Source organism: Oreochromis niloticus, linkage group LG8 (assembly GCF_001858045.2).
Source record: "Oreochromis niloticus isolate F11D_XX linkage group LG8, O_niloticus_UMD_NMBU, whole genome shotgun sequence".
Classification (NCBI taxonomy): Eukaryota; Metazoa; Chordata; class Actinopteri; order Cichliformes; family Cichlidae; genus Oreochromis; species Oreochromis niloticus.
The window spans coordinates 14,252,339-14,276,133 of NC_031973.2; the positions used below are offsets into that span (position 1 = coordinate 14,252,339).

Here is a 23,795-nt window from a genome sequence, read left to right on the forward strand (position 1 = left end):
CAGTGTGGAAAATCACATACATTTCACTCCAGCAGAATTTATGGGGGGACTTTCCCAAGTGCCCACTCCTGGCAGGTGTCCTTGCAGACCAGACCCAAGGATTCGTTCTTTGAGTTTTGCCACATCCTCCTCACATCCTGCTGCGTCCTCACTGCTGCCTACTGTGTGTAGCTCTTATCATGTGCATTTTTCCCTTTTTTAATTTGTCTGCCACAAACTAATCTATTTATGCATTTATTTATTTTTTGAGTCGATCAAACAATGACATCCAAGTGGTTTTGGGAGGTGTGAACATAGACAAACAAGAACACATGGACCAGACCATCCCTGTAATAGAAACCATTGTTCGCGAGCACTACAGGCAGACTTTACAACGACACTGGTTTGCCATATTTATGAAATGTAGTGCTTTTAATTCTTCTTTTTAAAAAGAAAATTAGACCCTGGACACTATAATTAATATAGCAGAACCTGTGAAGGTCCAGTAAAGGATACAAATGCATGACATAGGCAAAGACAAGCACGGAGGAGAATTTGAAGCTAAATAACTCAAAAAACAACTTAAAGTATGGAAGGGTTTATAAGAATGAGGTCCAAAATTATGGCAGCAAGAGCGATCTAAAAGGCAGGAAATAAAATTGCCTAAAAACAAAACAAGCAGGGTAAGATCATTGAAGATCATGATCATTGAAAGTAAAGACAGATGGATGGATTTCACTAACTTATCTCCACAAATCATTTTACAGAGGCTATAGCAGCCATTGTAGTTTACACTGAAACATCTGTAATCTCTCTTAATGTGGCCCTAATACTGCGTTGTAAGACTGCAACATGACAAAATGTGAAACAAGCACTGGGAGTACTTTCCGGATGCACTGTATGTCTGTTGAATTTGGAAGAGTTCTCAAGCACAAGCTGTTAAGAAAGTCAGAGACTTAATTTAAAGGCAACTTGTATTTTATTTTGTTTGTTCTGGATCAAAGGAATCCAAAATTGTTGCAGATTGCTTTACATCATAAGATGCATCACAAAATGTCAGTGATCCTTTACATAAAACACCTTGGTCTGTCTGACACTGCAGGCGGATTTTGGAGGCCCGTTGGTGTGTGTCAGCATATATTTTTTTTGTGTTTGTGTGAAAGTAATCACAAATCACAAACGGCATGCACTATGTCACTCTAATGGTGAGCTGTGGACAGAAGAACAAGCCTGGTGTCTACACCAGCGTCCATACATGCCTCAGCTAGATCAGGAGCAAGATCAACTCAACATCAGTCATCTGATTCACCTTTGCTGTGTGTTTTTCTGTACTTAGCAGTCATTTGTATTTTGGGAATAAAAAAGGGACAATAGCTTAGTTTGCCTGGGAAAAAAACAACAAAAACAGTTTATTAATCATTGATAAAACCAATAATTTACTCCGAGCCCAGCTTTGAGTTAAAAGAGACACTTACAAACTCACAAAGCTGAACCTGCCAGACAAAAGTAGATCCCATCACTTTAGTAGGCTTATACTTCTTACTCATTGGTTGAAAGTGCATATATTGATCAAACCTGTTTTGCAAGACTGCAACAAGGTTTTGTGCTTTCATCATTTGAACTTTCAGCATACAGTATTTATCAGATTTTTTAAAAAAGGACCAAGCAAAGTGTAAAAAAATGAGTGTTGAAATCCTTTGCACTCTGCATCAGTGGCCATATGACAATCTGGTTCAGCCCATATTTCTTCCAAATACACTCAGTATATGAAAGCAAAAACTTTCCTTCAGCATTCCATTCAGTTTGACCTTCAACCTGCAATAACCTTAATTCAGCTTTGGTAATCCTGGTGTTTTGCTCGAACTTGCTAAAAATGGTTCTTCAGTTGAAATTTACACCTTTAAGAAGTTTTGAAAGAATGGCAATTTTACAATTTAAGTTAAAAAGTTTTTTCTGAAATGCCTTCTCTTTTAGCACTCACACAAACACCAACAATCCTTCCAACAAACATCACTAGTCCTGTCCCGGTTCAACATGCTTAATCCCACTCTTAATCATATGAACTCTCCTGCTGTTTGTTATTACATCTATAGCAGCTCTGATAATATTGTGGCTTCTCACGTAACTGCAAAGTCACAATTATCATTTCATCAAAGTAGTAAAATAACTCAGTAAAATATAAGCACACTTTCTAAAAGTGACCATCTCTGTCTCCAAATGTCTCATTTGCTCTACGCTTCGTCTATGGCAGCAACTTTACTGGACTTGGTTGTGTTCTGGAGGGTGGCTGAAGACGAAGACGAGGTGGTGCTGGACTTCTTCTCCGTGGATCTGAATGAAGTTGTGGTGGTGCTGGACTTTTTCTGCACAGTCTGGATGGTCTTCTTCCTCTTGACATGAAGAACTTCCATCGCATCCATGTTGACACCTTGCTGGATCTCCTCACTGGTCTCCACCTGCTCAGACGCTTGCTGTTGCTGTTGTTGCTGCTCCTCCATCATCTGCTGGTAATGCAGCTGAAAGGAAGACAGAGAGGAAGTTTTCAAGACCCTTTGCTGTCTAAGGATGTCCTTATTTTATATATTTATTTTTTTAAAAGACACTGTACTGATCACTAGTGTCACCACTCCATGATGAACTTACCATCATGTGTTGCTGATACTTCGCAATAGCCTCGTCAGCGCTAACTCCATCAGCCAGCCCCAACTCTGCAGCCCGGCGGGCAAGCTCTGCTTTATGAGAACCAGGAGGGGTCCAGCCCACTCCTCTGATCCAGTTCAGGTCCGACTTGTAGTTCACCTTGAATAAAAAAGAAAAGAAATGACAGTGGTATATTTCTAATACAAATAAGCAAGTGGCACAATTTTAATACATAGCATTTTTAAATAACTTGGGGATTAATGTTATTAATACATTTCATACAATCTTTGGAAGATTTTGGTTAAGCCTGGGCTTATAGTCAGTTTTTTAATTAAAAAACATGAATTATGATTCTGATTAAGGCAACAAAACAAGCCAAAAATAAGTTGCTCTGACTGAGCAGTTATACTTTGTGGCTTAAAACTGCACTAATGATTCAAAAGGTCCAAAAACACGGGATCTATATACTGGAAAACCAAAACAATAAACTCAAAGAGGCTAAAAGAATTCACAGAGTTGGTGGCTCATTATTAAACCAATAAACAGACCAGTTAAATAATGAGAACGCTCTAACAAGCAACCACAAAATGACCCCAATGTTATTCCATGGGGCAATTGTCCGTGTTAAAGTAAACATGCTTGTTTTTTCAGGATCATCATGTGACTAAAACTAAACACTGAATTTGGCTCATGCCATAGGTCTCACTGATGCACAAGATATTTGCTTTTTGAGCACCTAACAGTGCTTCTTCCCTAAATACATATCAATAAATAAATAAATGACACATCAATAAATGACAATAATTATATTTTCAGATCCATGTTGCACGAGCATCACGACTTACATCACTCTGCAGTTTGTAGGCCTGCTTTGCATGCTTGACATTGAGCTGTTCGGGGTCACAGGTGTAGTCGTGGAGCTTGTGTCGATAGGTGAGGTCACTAGCCTGAGCCTGGCTCTTTTTGGCGTGCAGGAACTCAGGCTGATCTGGGCGGATGTTGTAGTGGGCATGTTCCTCCTTGGACTGACGTTTGTATTCTAAGTTGCTTTGGAGTTTGCTTGCTGCCAGAGAGTGCAGCATCTTAGGGTCATCCTCCACACAGCGCAGGCCTACCTGGTGGCCCTTCTCCTTCAGGTGAGCCTCCTTGTAGCGGAACTGTTGCAGGGAGAAATATAGGGTCAGCTTTCAGGTAACTTTCAGGCTGCCTTTAAATGCCTTTGTTTAATACTGTTACTGTATAGTATAAAAATGTTTGTCCTGGAATAATAGCATCAAAAATGTATTTCAATGCAACAAGGCCCATAACTCACATCACTAGCGATTTCTCTGGAAGCCTTGGCAGTTTGGAAGGGAATAGCATCCAGCTTCAGGTCATAGCCCGATGTCTTCACTTGCTCCCCAGACGCCTTGTAAACTTTCTTCACAGAAAAATAATGCTCAAGATTAAAATGTTATGTAGAGATATTATCATCTTTTTTCGAGGATTTTTAAAAATATTATTTGCAAGTATTTAGCTGATAAATGCGCCTTACATCACTAATCTGCTGGGCATTCATCTTTGCTCTGATGAAGTCTGGATCATCTGGATGTAAGGTGTATTTATGCATGTCGTCATTCTTTCCAGATTTGTACAGCCTCTGTAGTGGATGAGAGGCACAGGCATGAACAAGGTAGCAATATCACCACCAGCAGCTAAGACAACAAAAGACTCTTAAAGTGGAATCAGGTTTGTGAATCAGTTCTCTCTTATAAGCATTTCCATCTTCTTCCTACCTCACTGCACTGCTGATAGCTAGTCTTAGCGTGGACTATATCAGGAGAGTCAGGCACTGAGGTAAACTTCAGGCTGTCTGGCAGCTGGCGATACCTCTTCTGCAAGAAGGAAGACCACACACACATTTAGACACAGATGGCGAAAGCTTTTAAAGCAATACTGCATAAATGCTAAATTCAGCTTCATATGCAGTCAGAGCTGGAGCTCATAAACGGCAGCAATATTATAAATTAACAGGTTTCAGTGCATTACTCACATCACTTATAAGTTCTCCAGCCTTTTTGGCAGACTCCAGCTGAGGCGCACCCACTCCATCCCAGGCTACCCCTTTCATGAAATTGAGGTCTGACTTGTAGAGTTTCTAAACATAAAGTAACAGAGCAATAGATGAGTCAGGACATTTGCACTTCCTATTAGTAATTTGATCTCTTCTTCACTCCCAGCTCTCACCTCACTCTGCAGTTCATAAGCCTTTTTGGCCCATTTGACCTTCATGTCGTCAGGGAGCACCGTGTACTCGTGCAGCCTCGTCCTGTAGTCCTGGTCGCTGGCCAGGGCCTGTGCATTCTTAGCTGCCACCAGATTAATCATGTCTGGGGTGAGGTGGTACTGCCCGCTGGTTGTTAGTGCGTCCTTGCGGTACTCCTGGTCGCTGGCCAACCGGCCGGCCTGCAGGCAGTGCAGCATATGTGGGTCGTCCATGATGCATTTGACCCCAATGTGCTTCCCCTTTTCCAGCAGGTGGTTGTGTTTGTACTTGTACTGCGGAGACACGAGTTAGATTAATCAACTGGAACTGATCTGCAAATGGATACAAGACCCTGCATACGATTCCTACTTTGCCAGAGCTTAGATTGAGCATTTTTAAAAACTTAATCATGGTTGATTTAACTCTTTAAATGCTTGGGTTTTGCTGTGCTGTTCAGAGTGAGCTTACATCACTGGCGATGCCTGTGGAGCTCTTGGCAGCCTGGAAGGGGATGTCCTGCATGGTGAGTTTGTATCCCTGAGCCCTCAGAGTGTGCCAGGACTCTCTGTACTTTATCTGCAAAGAAAAAAAAAGTTATCTATATTGGAATAACGCATATAACATTTGAAAAGAACATGCTTATGATCACTGTATGCTGTTTAGTACCTCACTAAAGTTGGCTGCATTGATCTTTGCTTGTGTAATCTCTGGCCTCTCAGATGTAATAGTGTAGTTGTGTCTGTCATTCACCCCTTTCTCCTTATACAAACGCTGGGACAGAGAGATAAAACCCAGTTTATTATCATTCAAATCATCAAATATTTCCAGCAAAGTAACGTGCCGGGTTATTTTTAGTATCCTTAAAGATGAACGCTGCAGCTTAAGCAAGCAAAAAAAGACCTGTAGAGTACATTTACAAGAAAGAGAGAAACTAAAACAGTAAGGTCATTGTCTTACTTCATTTGCAATCTGTGAACTGTGTTTGGCATGGATAATATCTGGAGAGTCAGCAACAGAGGTGTGCTTGAAGTTGTACGGCTGCTGACGGTATTTTTTCTGTTGCAGAGACAATAAAAAAGTTAGTTTTTGGTGTAAATCAAGTCAATGTTTTGAACTCCCACCAACAAAATTAACATTTAAACCCAGAAAAATTATAGTGAAACATTTCTACCACTGAAAACGTCAGATCCAGAATCAACTATAAGATTTCCCTTGACCATGCATCAAGATACGGTGAATATCAGCAGCCTAACATGCACTAAACACAGTAAAAAGGACAGAAAGTAAATAAAAAAGCATAGGGGATATCTCACTTCACTGATGAGGTCTGTGGCCTTCTTGGACCCTTCAATCTGCAGAGCACCAGTGGCGATCCAGGCTGCGCCACGCAGGTAGTTCAGGTCAGAGCGATACAATTTCTGTAGGGTGGACAAAAAATAAATAAAATAGGAATATTACAGAAGCAAACATGATATCATTTTATTACTGTCAGTTAATATCTGGTACAAGTTTCAGCCTTTAATAATCAATTTGCCTGGTAGACTTGTACTGTCTGTTATGGAGATAAATAAACCAGCATTGTAACCGACCTCAAACACACTTTAAGTATTTAAAAATAGCTGTTTCTCTAAATAGCTTGGCCTCAGCAACTGTCACTAAAGTCTCATTACATAGAAACAAGTATTGCAAAGGGGTTTTTTAACCTACAAATACAGCATTTCATGTCCTCACTGATTTAATGGTTTAAAATTGTAAAGTACAAATAATGTTGCCTTTGTGCTCTTTTTCACAGCAAGCTCAGTCGTGATGGAAGAGCGTTGTTAAATCTATAAATAAAAGATGCTGCCTGCAGCTGTCTGCCGTCACTCTCACCTCACTCTGCAGGGTGTATGCTTTCTTGGCAGCTTGCAGCTTTAAATCATCCGGCAGCGCGGTGTATTGATGCAGGGACAGCCGGTAGTCCTGGTCACTGACTAATGACTGTGCCTTTTTAGCATGTGCAACCTCCAGCATGTCCATGGGTAGGTGGAACTTTGAGAGCTCCTTTGCAGAGTCCTTCTTATACTTTATCTAGACGGGAAAACGTGGATACGAGAATATTGTATAATCATTAAAATATGATTTCTATCAGCTAAACTGCAGAAACTAAGCACTCACATCACTCTGTAGCTTGCTGGCATAGACTGAGTGAGCAATGTTCAAGTCATCCTGCAGTCCCTTCAGCCCGATCATCTTCCCTTTGGTCTTCTGAAATTCTTCTCTGTACTTTTGCTGAAATGACGCACAAAACACACAAAGCATAGTGAGGAGAGATATTTGAAAATCTGTGTCGAATGACAAGAGTAGTTTCAGTTCAACCTTTTCTGCTAAAAAATAGTAATAATGTAGCTTCATATGATGAAATGGACTCTCACATCACTGAGGATCTCTGCAGACGCTTTGGCAGACTGGAAAGGAATGGCATCCAGACGCAGCTTATAACCGCCATCACGTATCTTCTTCCAAGATTCCTTGTATTGCGTCTGAAATGTGTTGGATGGACAAACTCAGTTTCACAGTGAAAACGTCATATAAAACCTGCCGCGGAGAAGAACTTTTTGACTGACTAAATGTGCCTATGTACGGTTTTACCTCACTGATATTCATGGCATTGAGCTTGGCTTGCACCAACTCAGGTAACTCTCCGCTCAGTGTGTAGTTGTGCTTCATGTTTTCACCCTTCTCCCTGTACAACCTCTGTAAAGAAGAACGAACAGCATTAAAGATCAGTTTACCTCAATGAAACAAGCCTTAAAATAACTCAATCCGGTGAACTTCTAGGTGCTACAAATGTCAGCTGAACTTACATCAATCGCAAGTTTGTTGCTTAGTTTGGCCTGGATCATCTCTGGAGTGTCTTCAACACTGGTAAACTTCAGAGCGCTCACATCCTGACGATACTTTTTCTGGAGAAGAAAAATACCCCAGTGATGAACACTAGGCTGTAACAATGGGAGGCAACCATAAAAGACAATGCATATACGTGTTGGGACCACTAGAGGGCACACACTATATCATACATATGGATCCTAACAAATAAACTACCTATAAAAATCAAAAAGATCGACAAACAAAAGGAGACACACATACAGCATACAGAAAAATGCTTGCTCAGGACGGGCTCCAAGATCTGTTCTATTTGTTTCATAAACTAATGGTGGTAACGTGAGTGGAATGACACTTTAAATAAGTGGCTGCTCATAATGAGGTTATGAATAGTGCATGTAGATTCCAGCCTGGACTAGGAGGATCTTTGTGTATCATTTGCAGAACGTTACATAAAAGACTCCACCAGATAAAAAGAAGTAAGTTCTGAGAAATCAGAGACTTTTACAATATGGGTTTCTGGAAAATTTAGGTACCATAAAATGGCCAAAAGCATTTATCTGAATGCAAAGTCAGGCCAGCAAAGAACCCTGAAGGCTTTTACTCGGATTGTATCTGGAAATGCTAAGATGCACGAGAGTCAAGAACGTTTGCTAAACAGGGGGCATCCGGATTTGAACCAGAGACCTCTTGATCTGCAGTCAAATGCTCTACCACTGAGCTATACCCCCATTCATCCTGCTAAAAGAATATGACAAAATTTGTATGAAATTATAAGTTAACAAAGGTGAAATATTAAAGAACTGTATTAATTTGAATGCAAAGTCAGGACTCCAAAGAGTTTTTGTTAAGTAGGGGGAATCCGGACTTGAACCAGAGACCTCTTGATCAGGAGTCAAATGCTCTAGAACAGGGGTCCCCAATCCCAGTCCACGAGGGCCGGTGTCCCTGCAGGTTTTAGATCTCACCCTGGGTCAACACACCTGAATCACATGATTAGTTCATCACCAGGCCTCTGGAGAACTTCAAGACATGTTGAGGAGGTCATTTAGCCATTTACATCAGCTGTGATAGATCAAGCACACATCTAAAACCTGTAGGGACACCGGCCCTCGTGGACTGGGATTGGGGACCCCTGCTCTAGAAGAACCCTGAGAGCTAAGGCTTTGACTCCCATTGTGTCTGGAAATACTAAGAACAAGGTGAGTCAAAGGATAGGACAAAATTTGTATGAAATTATAGGTAAGATATAAACAAAGGTGAAATATTAAAGAGTTGCATTTATCTGAATTATAGTCAGGCCTACAAAGAACCTTGACAGCTAAGGCTTTGACTAGGATTGTGTCTGGAAATGCTAAAATCCACGAGAGTCAAGAACGTTTGCTAAGTAGGGGGTATCCGGACTTGAACCGGAGACCTCTTGATCTGCAGCCAAATGCTCTACCACTGAGCTATACCCCCATTCCCCCTTGTGAAAGAATATGACAAAATTTGTATGAAATTATAGGTTAGAAATGAACAAAGGTGAAATATTAAAGAATTACATTTCTATGAACGCAAAGTCAGGCCTAGAAATAATGCTGACAGCTAAGGCTTTGACTCGGATTGGAAATGCTAAGATCCACGAGAGTCAAGAACATTTGCTAAGTAGGGGGTATCCGGATTTGAACCAGAGACCTCTTGATCAGGAGTCAAATTCTCCAGAAGAACCCTGATAGCTACAGCTTTGACTCTTAATCTGTGTGGAAATGCTAAGATGCATGAGAGTCAAGAACGTTTGCTAAGTAGGGGACATCCGGACTTGAACCAGAGACCTCTTGAGCTGCAGTCAAACACTCTGCCACTGAGCTATACCCCCATTCATCCTAGTCAAGGAACATGACAAGATTTGTATGAAATTATACGTTAGAAATATCAAAGAACTGCATTCATCTGAATGCAAAGTCAGGCCTGCAAAGAGTGCTTGCTAATTAGGGGGTATCCGGATTTGAACCGGAGACCTCTTGATCTGCAGTTAAATGCTCTGCCACTGAGCTATGCCCTCATTCCTACTGGTCCAGGAATATGACAAAATTTGTATGAAATTATAGGTTAAAAATGAACAAAGGTGAAATATTAAAGAATTGCCTTTATCTGAATGGAAAGCACCCTGGTAGCTAAGGCTTTGACTGGGATTGCGTCTGGCAACGCTATGATGCACGAGAGTGTTTGCTAAGTAGGGGGCATCCGGACTTGAACCAGAGACCTCTTGAGCTGCAGTCAAACGCTCTGCCACTGAGCTATACCCCCATTCATCCTAGTTAAGGAACATGACAAGATTTGTATGAAATTATACGTTAGAAATATCAAAGAACTGCATTCATCTGAATGCAAAGTCAGGCCTGCAAAGAGTGCTTGCTAATTAGGGGGTATCCGGATTTGAACCGGAGACCTCTTGATCTGCAGTTAAATGCTCTGCCACTGAGCTATGCCCTCATTCCTACTGGTCCAGGAATATGACAAAATTTGTATGAAATTATAGGTTAAAAATGAACAAAGGTGAAATATTAAAGAATTGCCTTTATCTGAATGGAAAGCCAGGCCTGGAAAGCACCCTGGTAGCTAAGGCTTTGACTGGGATTGCGTCTGGCAATGCTATGATGCACGAGAGTGTTTGCTAAGTAGGGGGCATCCGGACTTGAACCAGAGACCTCTTGATCTGCACTCAAATGCTCTGCCACTGAGCTATACCCCCATTCCTCTTGGTGAACGGACAGCACAAAATTTGTATTAAAATATATGTTAACCCCACAACTGTACTGGAATCCCTATCCTTGTCGCTATCAAATAAAGATGAAATTATAGTCAGGAGAACAGAAGGTAATAAATTAGATGATGCCAGATCATCGCTCTCCTGACTTCAACATGAGACCTGGTTCCTTAGAGCAGAACTCCCATTATGCATCTGGAAATTACAGGAAGCAGAAGCAGGGAGCTATACCCCCTGAATCGAATTAAAAATCCACCTCTGTAGCTATCAAATTAAGATGAAATCCACATGAACTTATCAGTTAGGGCAACAAGAGATGCTAAATTACATAATGCCAAATTATATGTCTCCTGTACTCAAAGTGAGAACTGGTTCCACAGATACTTTTGCCTCATTTTTACTCAAAAAGGGGGAAATATTAATAAAATTTAACAGTGATTGTTTTATAGCTACTCGCAGCAATGCCTTGTGAGTCACAGTATTAAACATTACCTCGCTGACCAGCTCCCCAGCTTTCTTTGCTTGCAGGACATCCAGAGATTTCGAGGCCTCCCAGCCAACGCCCTTCATCCAGTTCAAATCTGACCTGTACTGTTTCTGAAAACAGACGCACGCACATATCAGTATCAAATTCTGCAGCACTTTTGCATGAAATGATTGGTCATTCCAGTGCCTAAAAGTAAGATTTACATCGCTTTGTAGTCCATAAGCCTTCTTCGCCCAGGCAACATTAATGTCAGTTGGCAGAGTAGTGTATTCATGGAGTATAGTCCTATAATTGGTCTCGGTTGCCAGGTCTTGAGCCTTCTTGGCATGGCTGATGTTCAGCATATCCAGGGAAACACTGGAAATGAAGATTAGTTTCAATGAGGCGCTTTGTTCCAAAACCGGAGAAAATTAAAGGTCAGTTATTGTTGAGTTATACTGAGTCGATGCTCTTTGCTGATTGGGGTCTACTTAAAAAGAAGGATAGTACGCTTCATTTTACTTTGACTTTATCTGGGGTGATGGCTCATGCAGTCTTTATCAGAGCTTGTTTGACCTTTTGAAAAGAGATGTTCTGCAAAATTTTCTAAATTACTGCTGGCATGAAAAGAAAGCAGCATATTGCTAAGGAATCTGCTAATAATGTTTGTAATAATTTAAAAGCTTCTGTCAGTCGTTTTCCTCTTTAACTGATATCTGATAACTGATAGAAACTCTTTATCTCATTTTTAGAGCTACTGAAATGTTATAACACATGCATCATTACCCTCTGAGGTATAAAAGCTGCACTTATGACACCAAAGGATAAGAATATTAGGGCTAAATGACCGTGCTAACTCAGAAAATGCAAAATGAATGAAAAATGAATTGCTTCACTTGTTACCAATTAATTGAAGAAGACCATGCGATACAGATTTAAGAAACTATACCCAATTATAAATAACTCTCTTTACTTTATCTGTAGTACCAGATGCATCTGGGTCTGAAGAACTAAGCTGGGCCTCACCTGTATTTGGTCTTAGTGTCCTCGTAGTTCTTTTTGTAGTGGCGATCACTCTGTAGTTTGGTGGCCAGAGTGGAGTGAGCCATCTGAGAATCCTCACTGACCGCTTTAATGCCGATCATCTTGCCTTTGTTTTTCTCATACGTCTCTTTGTATTTCACCTGCAAAAAGACAAGAAATAAATAGTTCAAGATGCTAAATGCTACTTCTTAAAGAATCCAATGATTTAAAAATGTTGCAACTCAACCTAACCTAAGGTTATTGCAAATTTCAGAGTAAAAGAGAAAAGAAACTCACATCACTAGCCAGGTCTCTCTTGGCTCTTGCTGTGAGTATAGATAGGGAGTCCAAACGGAGCTCAAAGCCCTTTTCCCTCTGCTTCTCCCAGTTGCTCTTGTACACTTTCTGCAAAGACAAATGCATGAGGAAAAAATCATATCGGCACCTCACACGAACGTATTGAGAAACTCGTTAAATTGCTTTCACCTTCAGGTGGAAACACAGAAAACTGTGAGTGCTGCGTGAGACAGACTAGAGACAATTTGTGAGGCAAATAAAGCGTGAAAGACAATTTCACGTTGAACGGTGCGTGAGCTGCTACTTCAAAAGACTTAAAGTGCATTATATCACGTCATGTGGATTTTTAAAAGCAAATCTAATTTTGATAATTTTAAATTATTGGACTGAATAAATGGCTAACCAGCTTGATTTTGTGCTGTATGGAAACACTAAATAAGTTCAGCTGAATATAAGAAATTGGCTTAAATAGATTCCGCTTTCTGAGAACAACTCTATGTTGAATCAGGTCACAGAATCAAACTTCCTTGGTGTTTTTAGGAAGGTAAAATACAGTTTGTTCTGTATTTTATATAAATAATTTAAAATGAAACTAGTTTGCATTTAAATGAAGCAAATTAGTTAGGAGATTTTTAAAAAATAGTCTCTTTTTAAGAATATTTAATAATAATACTCTAGAGCAACTACACTTTAATCGGTCTATTATTTTCTTATACAGTGCTGGCCCAAACACTGTACCCTGAGGTAAACCACACATCATTGTGATATATATATACATGTTTGGTTGATATATGCAGTTTTGTGATGATACCCTATGATTCAATAACTTCTAGAATCATCTTCAGCAGCAATAACTTGAAGTAATCGTTTTCTGCACATCCTGGTTGCTAGTTTTTTACCTTTTTAATTTCTATGGAAGAACAAAGGATGTACTTGGTATTCCACAAAAAGTCCCTTTAAAACATCATTTGTCAAAAAATTGTATGCATGAACTTATACCAGTTCAAGTGTAAGACACACGGCAGTCAAGTGCACATTCTTGAGGAGTTTGTATAATGTAGCAGATAACAGATATAGTTTAAAAATGTGCCTTAATTTTTTTCTACATCAATTTTTTATAAGAGAACTTACTGCACTGAGAAGGTCCGCGTTAGCCTTTGCTTGTCTGAAAAGAGGTTCGTCCTTTGTGATGGTATACTGGTGCAGCATCTGCTCTGTGTTTGCTTTGTAGGCCAACTGAAAAGTCACATAGATTAGTATATACTGCGAGAATGCACTAGAATGAATGGCGTCTCATTCCGGCTTTAAAGTGGAGACTTACGTCGCTCTGCAGTTCCTGGCTTTTCTTTGCGTGCTTGATGGAGAGATCATCGGCCACCTGGGTGAACCTGATGCTGTCTGCCTTCTGACGGTATTTGGTCTGAGAGAAAAAAGCAGCCAAATAAACGGTGTGCTTGAAAGAAAACAGCAACAATCTAAAATATAAACACAAGCACATATTTCCACTCACATCACTAAGCAGCTCCCCAGCTTTCTTTGCCTGAGTAATGTTGAGACATCCCTCAGTCTCCCAGCCCACTCCTTTCATCCAGTTCAAGTCTGAACGATACTGGTTCTGCAGAGAGGAACAAAAATGTCAAGAAAGACTTCTCCAAAAGACTTCTCTTTGCCTTTTTCTTCATGTCTCTGCATTTAAAAGAGACCCCTTAACCAAAATATTGCCCTCAGATGGCTCTCTCACCTCACTTTGGAGGGCATAAGCCTTTTTGGCCTGCTGGACCTTGATGTCATCTGCCATGACTGTGTAGTCGTGGAGCTTTGTGCGATATTCCAGGTCACTGGCGAGTGCCTGGGCCTTCTTGGCGTGGCTTAGGTTGATCATGTCCAGAGGAAGGCTGTACTGGGCCTGGCTCTCTTTGGAGCCCTTCTTGTATTCAATCTGAAGTTGTAACAAAAAACAATACACAACCTCTGAGGTTATACTCTGGGCTTGGCAAGTCTATGCCATTACTTTGCATATCAAGCAATTTCTACTTACATCACTGCTCATCTTAGCCACTTGCAGAGAGTGCAGAGTCTTGGAGTCGCTCACGTTGACCCCCACAGCCTTCTCCTTGTTCTTCATGTAACTCTCTTTGTATTTAATCTGAAACACATGCCCGTCTGACTTAATTTCATTTGCCAGCCTTTACTTCTGATTAAAGCCACTTAGATTTTTGCTTAGATGTCTTTGCAGCAAAGAGAAACGTGAGTTTACTTACGTCACTTGCAAGGTCTCGGGAGGCCTTGGCTGCTTTGACGCTCAGATCGTCCACACCAATTTCGCACGCTTTAGACTTTGTCTTCTCCCACTCCTCTTTATATTTAATCTGAAGCAACAGCAATGGGTTATGGCATCATAATGTCATTAATAAGATAGATCATGTGGATTGGTATTGAATTCTGGGTGCTTGCACGAAGCATGAAGGTAAGCTATTGATGCAAGTGTGAGACAAGTGAACTTACATCGCTACACAAAGCAGCATTGGCTTTGGCTTTTTGGATTTGGGGCAGGTCTTGGGATAGTGTGTACTGATGCTTTGTCTTCTCATACCCGGCTTTGTAATTTAACTAGAGAACACATGAATTACATGTTTAGAAAAACTGATAAAGTTATTAAGTGTTGTGCCTGGTGTTATAATGTTTACTTACATTGCTGACAAGCTGAGCATTTTTCTTGGCCAAAACAATGTCAGGTGTGTCTGTCACCGACTTGTACTTCACCTGGTCAATGTGCTGCCTGTAGTTCTTCTGCAACCACAATGACAACAGCGCTGGGATGAAGTTTGCTATCTGAGAACTGACTTTACATTTTAATAATTTTTCTGATTTTAAACGCTCTTTAAAAAAAAAAAATCTAACGTTAAAACGTCCCTTTGTCTTAATTAGATTGTTGGAGACTGTACCTGTCAATGGAAAATTGTACTTAGTAGTCAGTATAAGCTTTTAATGATATAAGTTTGCATATGATAGAATACTGTATGTTGACCTTTTGATGACTTAGACTGTTTTATAAATTCTTTCTCACAGTGATAATAGCTGAACAAGCAGGAAGAGGAGAGCTGGACACTTTTATCTGCGCTCCCTAACAAGAAGAGAGGCTGCGTCCTTCTGAATCTCACAACACACACACATACACCTAAACCACTCTTATCTTCACTCCCTACGCACTAACTTTCCTCTGCCTATGAATAGACGTATTCACTGTTGTATTATTTTTGTATATAAATAAAGACAAGTGCAAGAACAGAGCGCGCATCACAGGGCCCCCACTCTGGTGTGAGCGTTCTGTGACCGCCCTTGTATACAAGTGAAAACCACAGCGTCTGTGTGTGTTTCTACTCGTAGACTCTCAGCTGAAGAAGTGTCTTTAGAATAAATCTCTTGACAGTACCTCTTTCAGTGGATCCAGTTTTCTTTGGCTTTGGTAACCTGGTGTAAGATTGGCCGGGTAGTTGTATTCAGCTTGCTCCTGCTCACAGCCTTGTTTATAAGTAATCTGACATATGCAGGACAAAACCACCACATCAATAAAATCACTCGCACAGACAGTTGACAGTTTATCATTTTCTATTTACAAATTAAACATGTAAAAGGGTGTCTTTTTAGCCATGTAATATGAAATCAAATCCAACCAAGCAGATCTAATACACTGATTTGATTAAAAATAAGACTTACATCACTTGCCAGCTTCCTCGCTTTCATGGCATGCATGGTCTTCCTATCAATACCCGAATCTTCATAGTGGCCTTTCATACCAGTAGTGTATTTCTCTTTATATTTGTTCTATAGAAAGTAGAATTTTTTTTTTTTTAAAGAAACATTTTCATGTGCTGATATCAAGTATTAATATATAAATAAGTTGTGTGTAGGGTGTCAAAAAATCTACAAAATGATCAAAATGCATATATTTGACACTGTTTGTGATTGAACTTACATCACTGGTGAACTTGGCAACCTTGGCGGCATTTTGAAACTGTGGGGTCTCACAGAAATTGATGCTGTGTCCTTTGCTGTTCTCCAAGTCTTTTTTATACTCCACCTGTTAGCAAACATGTAAAAGTAAAGCAGCCAAGCTGTAACATTTTTCACTGCAACCTCATTTTTCTGTTTTCCACAGTGAGAGCTGATCCTTTGTGGCACATAGGTGCCTACATGGCTAAATATACAGTAAAGTTCTTCCAACTAATCAGTCACCATCACTGACACTCCATCATCACTCGAGAGTCTCTGAGACCAACCTTTAATCTTAAACATGCTTTGCTGAGCTTAACAGTAAAACCATTTCCCTATTTAACATGTCAGTCTCTTTATCATTAAAATACCACACGGGGGAAACCTCACCTTTAAACACTGGCGCTTGAAATGATGTGGTCATGGTTGTTATTGGGGCCATCTTTTTTGCTAGCTTTTAAGCTCAAGTGCACTAAAAAAGGTCACTGATCTCAACCTCTTGATGCTGTTTGTATTGTTGGAGCTGTTTAAAATGTTTTCTTAAAATTATGTGAGAAATATAATGCTTTGTGCTCCAGTGGGGTGAGTGAAATACCAGTATCACATTTAGTACTAATATAAAGTCTATGGATGCACCACGCTAATCAAGTTTGCTAGTGTTAGCTAGGGGTGGGTAGATCGACTCAAACACCAATAGCATCGATACCAACGCAGCCAGAAAGGTTTGTTTTACTGTATAAACTAATTATTGTGCAAAGTAAAACTTACAGTGATTAAGTGTTTATTAAATGTGTTTAGATTCTGCAAACTGATGATGATTCGTTTTATAAATCATGACATGCTGCTCTTCGCTAAATAAGCTACCTTTATAGGTTTTAAGCACCAGTATCAGTATTGGTATCTGCAATACTGGCCCTGTATTTACTTGGTATCAGATTGTTACCAAAAATTTTGCAATATAGAGCCGCAAAATTATATCTGATAACTTAACACCCTACCTTCTCATCTAAATGTTGGTACTTTTGGATCCAAAAGCCAAAACGACTACGCTCCAGGGTTTAAAATGCAACTCACCAACCATGGTTCTCTATTTACAGTCTGTCATTATATCATAAACATTATTAGAAGCAAAAAATTGGAGAAAAAACCCCCCCCTCACATTATGTGTCTCTGTGGTTTTGGTGGGAAATTAGATTCAGAATAAGAGCTCATTTCTAACACACATATTTTAAAGGCTAAGAATAGATGCTTAAAAATAAAGCGCAGTGTGAGGTAACCTTGGTTTGGCAGGATGTGCCATGACCTTGGAGGTAAGCTGTCACCTCACCACACAAGCATTTCAGAGATGCAATTCGGGAGGCTTCATGTCTGCTGGACGCTGACACAGTACACCCAATATCTCCCACTCTTAAACACAGTCTCAGGTAAATGCATGTATGACTGTTGCTTAGACAAAAAGCTATTTGAATATTCACGTTGTTCTTTCCCTGAATAAATCTAGACACACAAAGGTATTTAGTGAAGGTTGTATGCTTCTCACGGGCCTCACCTCACTGACAATCTTGTTGATTTTTCGTGCGTTCTTCAGTGCCAGATTATCCTCAGAGGTCAGACTGTGAAAGTGTGACGTGCCCTTCATCTTGTTTAAGTCTTTCTTGTATTTTAACTGGAAAGAGATGAAAAATTACTAAGCGTGTCGTAGGAGGAGGAGGACGAACAGTTTTGCTCCTGCAAGGTTGAGGAACACACACAGTCTAATTCAGTCACTGCGGATAGTTTAGAGAATGATGACATCAGGAGGTCTCCTCATTGTTGTCCCTCGTCTGCTATTCTGCCCGGTGTTGACAAGGACACTTGATTGATGAAGCTGAAACTCTTACACACTACACTCTGCAATGTTTTGACAACATTTACAACTAGTCCACATGACTAGATGACAGATACAAGCTCCCTTTTTAACTACACCCAATCCTTCCAACTCCTACACATCAAAGCATCTAAATGTTAGACTCAACATATTTGGGGTGGCCGTAGCTCAGGAGGTAAAGCAGGTCATCTGCTGATCGGAAGGTTTGTGATTTGATCCCCGGCTCCTCAGGTCTGCATGCCAAATATCCTTGGGCAATATACTAACCCCAAGTTAGTCTCCGATTCATCCATCAGAGTGTGAATGCTAGTTAGAAAGCACGTAAAAGCATTGAAGAAAGTGAATGTGGCATGCTGTAAAGCGTTTTGAGTGCGCTGGGAGAGTAGAAAAGCGCTAAATAAGAATCAGTCCAGTTACCAAGATGGACCAATTACATGTTTGTCAAAGATACTTAAAGCTTTAGAAATATTTCACTGGGTCCAGAGTCAGATTGATACTTACATCGCTAGCAATTTCCTGTGCCTTCTTTGCAAGGTGATAACCAGGCGTAATCATGGCGGGGAAACTTCCTTTGCCTCGCTGTTGCTCGTATTCTTCAGTATAGGCAATCTGGAAACAGGAGAGCACTTTGCTTTATTTAGTTCACTTTGAATTAAAACAAACTGATGAGACAGTGACAGTGATTTTCATACGTGGCTGAAGTTCTCTGCATTTTCTTTGGCATGGACAATCTCAGTAACGGCCGCTTCAGCGCTGGCTTTCCCCTTTATCTCCTGTTCGTACATCTGACGATACTTGATCTGGTTCAGCATGAAAAAAACAGCATTTAAACAATCAGTAACAAACATGGATTAGTATTTACTTGCATATGTGTGTGCTGGTTTTTTTGTACTACTTACATCACTGGCCTGCTCAGTGGCCTTCTTTGACATTTTGTATCCAGGCGTAAGGTGTGCAGGGAAACTACCTTTACCTCTCTGCTGCTCATATTCTTCCGTGTAGGCATACTGATGAAAAAGAGGTGACGCCACATATCCATAAATATATTATTGTAACAATATATTTTTATAGTTGAGCACAGCTAAAAAAAAAAAAAAATGTCAACAATGTCTGAAGGGCTTACATCGCTAACAATTTGTCCTTGTTTCTTGGCCAGAATCACCTCAGGGGGGTCCACGAATGCTGTGTATTTGGAAACTCTTTCCTCGTGTCCTTTTTTATATTCCAGCTGAAGAGAAAGACAACAAAGCGATTGTGTTTAGCCTCTTGAATTTTTGATAAACTTGCATGAATTGTTTAACAGAAAGGGAAAATCAGTGAAGTTTAATCTTTTCTGTGAGGTATAGAAAGCTAAATGAAATCTACTTACATTACTTGCTAAGGTATTTGCCGTCTTGGCAGTTTGGTAGCCCGGTGTGATCATTGCAGGGAAGCTGCCCTTTGCTTTTGACTGCTCATATTCTTCTGTGTATTTGACCTGCACAAAAAAGAAGCCACAAAATCAGCCATGTGACCAACACTGCTACAAATTTGAAGGTTTTTTATATCAACTATTTAAATAGAACATACTCATGATATAACAACACAACAACCAGTGAGAAAAAAAATCATATGTGTACTCACATCACTGATGGTATTCTGTGCCTGGGACATTGTCACTATCTCCTGGTTGCTCACCATCCCTGAATACCAGGTCTGCTGCTGTGAGAACTCAGACTGAGACTGAAAGGCCCGTTTATATATAAAAGACAAACATGACCAATTACAAATGTTCCTAAACCAGGTAATTCTGTATCTTGCAAGGCTTTTATGAACTTGTTAAATAAGCCATGCAACTCTTTTATGTGAAATGATACAAAAAATGAATTAAAATACTAAAGTAGAATAAGTAGGAAGTTTGAAGAATAATTTTTAACTCTTCTTTCTTTTATTTGATAAAGATAAGAATTTGGGTTGAAAATTCCCTTTAACAGGGTTTAATGGCCAGTTGCTCTCCCGGGAGCTCACCTGGCTGGACATCTGATTGGCTAGGCAAGCCTTCTCCAGCTCCATGGATCTCGTGTCACAGTGGAAGGTGGACATAAAGCGTTCGCCATCTTCGCGATACTTCAGCTACAAGGATGGCACATGGATGACAAGCATTAAGCCAAGGCCAGCAAGCATTTGCACATGCAGACACTGCACATGAGACTGCAGCATCCATTTTGGTAGCTGGATGCTGCTAATCACCCAAAAATAAGAATAGTTTTTTTACTGCTAGTCCTAACTGGTATTGCTTTACTTCAACAGTGCCAAACATCACTCTATTCTTGTGCTGCAGGAGAACCTGAGCTGAAAAGCTAAATGATGAAGGGATAATGTTAGAGAGCTGTTATTAATAACTAAGATGTTTCACTCAAGATGGAACAAGACCTGCCCAGAACAAACCAGAATAGAGTACTTTGTATATCATCCTAGAGCTGTAAAAACCATCCCAAACTAATCTTAGAATAGCTCTATGTCAGAGGAAGAGACAGGACAGAGTGACGTCTCTAGAGCATCATCGCCTAAAGGGTATAAAGTACAATCAATAGGAATAAGAAAGTAAAAGCTGCATGTTAACCAGAGCAAGATATATACCTTTTTAAATGTTCAGTGGGATAAATCTAGACAGGGTTGAGGGCCACTCATGATCCGAGGTCAGCCCTCAGATCAAATGTCAACATGTTAATTCCCATATGCCTCCAGTGGCTTAAAGCAGTAGCCGAGGCGCTTGCTAGCCTACTGCTAATATAAGCATGAGAGCCTTGCGTGAACTTAGAGACACAGACAGACTCAGACAGACAGAAACAGGTGGCTAAGCAGAGGAGAGGAAGGGATGTGAAGCTGTTTTTCCTGACATATAATTTTAGCCCGTTGAAGCATAAAGTGGGCTAAGTGGAGGGGGGTGTCTAGCCCCTGTCAGGGAAACAGAAATAACCTGAGCCAGTCTCCATTCCAAACCACTGCCGTCACCACGGCCTCAGAACCACCGACCACCTCTCGTAAAGAAGGAATTAGACCTTTGTGATCCAACAGTAATGGATATAAATGCTTAGGGTCAAATCTCAAGTTTTTTACCGCCTTTTTAGACCTCGGTGTTCAGTATAAATAATAATCTTTACAGTAGACACAGCCATAAACTGTCTTTCCTCTAGTGCCATAGACAGTAACAACAATCGCAGTGAGTCAGAGGACTGAAACATGTTGTATGGCATGCATGATGCTGCCGTGGTTTTGCTCATGATGTCCTCTTACCTCACTGCTGGCCTTACTTTGCTTCTTTGCATTAATGTTAATGGGGGTCTCATAGACGCTTGTGAATGTGTTGTTCCTTGGATTGTGCCTGAAAGGATGAGATACACATATAGTTGCCAACATGGTCACACCAGGTGTAATTCACAACGTTAAAAATGGGACCCCGGCTATTGTGCAATCGTGGTTTACGAAGACGCAGTTGATTTGCCTCCTCTGTGCTTTACTCATTAAAAAAGATTATGTTTTTATTTATTTTTATCATGTCTGGTGATTAACTACAAATGATCAATAGGCATTGCAGTAGTATTGACTGCTACTTACACAGAGCAGTATGGCCTCTTCTTGTGGCTGACAAAGTTATTTGGAGTGAGTACCATCTTGCAGACATCACAATGAAAACATGCTTTGTGCCAATTCTGCCGAAAATGAAAGAAAGAAAAAGAAAGAGCATGAATCTTTAAATCCGTGTTGAGACGAAATATGACTGGAATCTAGTTCATCAAGCAGAGAAAAAACACTGGACAAGTAATTTCTGGTATATTTGATTAATAAGAGGCCCAGAATAACATCAGTAATCACATCACATTTTTCCACATGGACTTAATGACTGATTCTCTAAAGCTTTGATGTCACTGTTAAACTGTAAGTCTTTTTTTTTTCTTGTCCAGTCTTTTAATTAAAAACAATCTCATATCAATACCCATTGGACAGCTGTTATTAGTTTTATGACTAACACAGACACATTAGCGAGTTCATTTTAACCCAAGAAGGCATTTATTTATAAATGCTTTAATGTATTACCTGGTCAATGCAGTTGATCTTCTCCGCTGGGTAGACCACAAACCCACACCTGGCACAAGACTGCATGGTGAATGCTTTTCCTTCTTCCCAAAATCTCTCAAGAAAACCAGTAAACTAGCATGAAGTATTGGCCAAAATGAAGTCAGGTCACTCAGACGGCCGTTTAGCTGAGGAACTGGGAATCCCAGACAGTAGCGGTAGTGCGTCTCTGGTGGCTGAAAACTTAGCTCTGTGACTGTGGGACTGTGAAACCGTCCCTTACTTCACACCGTGTCCCATGATGGACCACCCCCCTTCTGTGCCCCGTGCTCAAAGACTGGCCGAGTCCAGCTGTCTGTCTGCAGAGAGGGGGAAACAGAGTGACAGAGAGTTCACATGTCAATCTATATGTGTAATGATCCTCAGTTGGACAGCTACCTCAACTTTGAGTATCTCCACATGACTAACAACATAAAACTGTGATTCCCTGTGTAATAATTTTACTTAGTCACTTCATCAGCCATGCATGTAAACACAAAGTGTAGGCTGCTTGTTTTAGGCAGGTTTCTGTACACTTAGAAAAGACGTAAAGAACAGTGACACAGGATTAATAGTTGAAGCACAAGACCCCTCTGAAGCTCAAAAGGGTCAGAGCTGTAACTGTAGGAAGACTGTCATGAGGTTGAGGTTTTTAATCTATCTGTGATAATAGGTCACATACCTTGACCTCATTGGAATTTATTTGTTTTGTGATTTTTGATAGATTAAACATGCAATAGGAGTAAATATTTGATGCTTTGAAATTAATTGCTTATAGAGTATTCTTATACTTGAAGGAAATAGTTTCATATTAGGGAATTAGTCAGTTTTAACCCCCAAAATTAAATAGGAGAACATATTACTTTTCTCTGCATGATCAGAGACGTTCGATGTTTGAGGTTATTAACTTCAGTCTATAATGTGACATTTTATCTGTGATGTCTTAAAATGCTTCTTTGATTTTCTGATGGATCAACTGTTTTAGTCTAAGATAAAGTAAGACTTCTTGTAACTTTTACAGTTTCATTACAATAAGAATATTAACAGGAGCAGAAACAGAAATACTCTGTTAGAGAAAAAACTGCAAATATAATTTTAAAAATAACTAAATAAGCTTGAATTACTAGCAACCAAGATACAGAAAATAACAATTAAATGTCTTAGTGTAATAGCCACAAATAGAAAGGATCTCTTGTAGTGCTCAGAGATCCTTTTGGCCAATGAGGCTGTTGCTGTGTGTGCTGCAGTGACCAATCAGAGAGGCATGTGTCAGATGGGATGGATTGCCCATGATGCTGAGAAGTTTCTTCAGCATCCTGCTCTCACACCTCTACTGTAGTCTGATGCTCCACTCCCTGAACTAAACCAGCCTTTCAGTTTGTTCATTCTGCTGGCATCAGCTGCTTGCACCCTGTTGCCCCAGCTCACATAGAAAACCACACTTGCCACCAGAGTGATAAACATAGACTGATATTGAAGGTTCTGAGCTTCTTTAATAGATACAGGAGACTCTGGTCCTTATTAAAGACAACCTCTGTTCTCTTCGACCAGTCCAGTTTCTTGTCTATGTGTGCTC

At 40.2% G+C, this 23,795-nt stretch overlaps 1 protein-coding gene and 5 non-coding genes across 7 annotated transcripts; all 6 read right to left on the reverse strand.

Moving 5' to 3' along the window:
- Positions 1-939: 939 nt before the first annotated feature.
- nrap (nebulin-related anchoring protein) lies at positions 940-22,517 on the reverse strand. 2 transcript variants are annotated; one of them, XM_025909710.1, is made up of 43 exons: positions 22,202-22,517; positions 21,722-21,816; positions 21,401-21,488; positions 20,132-20,236; positions 19,748-19,846; positions 19,494-19,601; positions 19,248-19,352; positions 19,024-19,131; positions 18,817-18,924; positions 18,626-18,733; positions 17,807-17,923; positions 16,241-16,345; positions 15,982-16,089; positions 15,698-15,802; positions 14,956-15,054; positions 14,770-14,874; positions 14,526-14,633; positions 14,303-14,410; positions 14,006-14,203; positions 13,775-13,879; positions 13,586-13,684; positions 13,396-13,500; positions 12,265-12,372; positions 11,971-12,128; positions 11,169-11,322; positions 10,971-11,075; positions 7,711-7,809; positions 7,496-7,600; positions 7,279-7,386; positions 7,022-7,135; positions 6,737-6,934; positions 6,178-6,282; positions 5,822-5,920; positions 5,531-5,635; positions 5,333-5,440; positions 4,846-5,157; positions 4,652-4,756; positions 4,395-4,493; positions 4,154-4,258; positions 3,932-4,039; positions 3,465-3,776; positions 2,623-2,778; positions 940-2,495 (listed from the first exon to the last, which is right to left on the reverse strand). In XM_025909710.1, exons 1-43 carry the CDS (start codon positions 22,265-22,267, stop codon positions 2,211-2,213), a joined length of 5,400 nt encoding a protein of 1,799 aa, XP_025765495.1. In that variant the 5' UTR covers positions 22,268-22,517; the 3' UTR covers positions 940-2,210. The 2 variants fall into 2 exon arrangements, with proteins under 2 accessions (XP_025765495.1, XP_025765496.1); XM_025909711.1 differs by lacking the exon at positions 20,132-20,236 and having other exon boundaries at positions 22,202-22,516.
- Positions 8,389-8,460, reverse strand: trnac-gca (transfer RNA cysteine (anticodon GCA)). Its single transcript has one exon. It is a non-coding gene; the product is annotated as a tRNA-Cys (tRNA).
- Positions 9,119-9,190, reverse strand: trnac-gca (transfer RNA cysteine (anticodon GCA)). Its single transcript has one exon. It is a non-coding gene; the product is annotated as a tRNA-Cys (tRNA).
- On the reverse strand, positions 9,516-9,587 carry trnac-gca (transfer RNA cysteine (anticodon GCA)). Its single transcript has one exon. It is a non-coding gene; the product is annotated as a tRNA-Cys (tRNA).
- Positions 9,947-10,018, reverse strand: trnac-gca (transfer RNA cysteine (anticodon GCA)). Its single transcript has one exon. It is a non-coding gene; the product is annotated as a tRNA-Cys (tRNA).
- Positions 10,392-10,463, reverse strand: trnac-gca (transfer RNA cysteine (anticodon GCA)). The gene has a single exon. It is a non-coding gene; the product is annotated as a tRNA-Cys (tRNA).
- Positions 22,518-23,795: the final 1,278 nt, after the last annotated feature.

Bases quoted from the DNA above. Each gene is read 5' to 3' on its own strand.
- nrap (XM_025909710.1), bottom strand. From the start codon at position 22,267: ATGCAGTCTTGTGCCAGGTGTGGGTTTGTGGTCTACCCAGCGGAGAAG. The intron at 21,817-22,201 runs GTAATACATTAA...CATTTTCGGCAG, and splicing joins AGATCAACTGCATTGACCAG to AATTGGCACAAAGCATGTTT. The intron at 2,496-2,622 runs GTAAGTTCATCA...TCTTCCTTTCAG, and splicing joins AGTATCAGCAACACATGATG to CTGCATTACCAGCAGATGAT.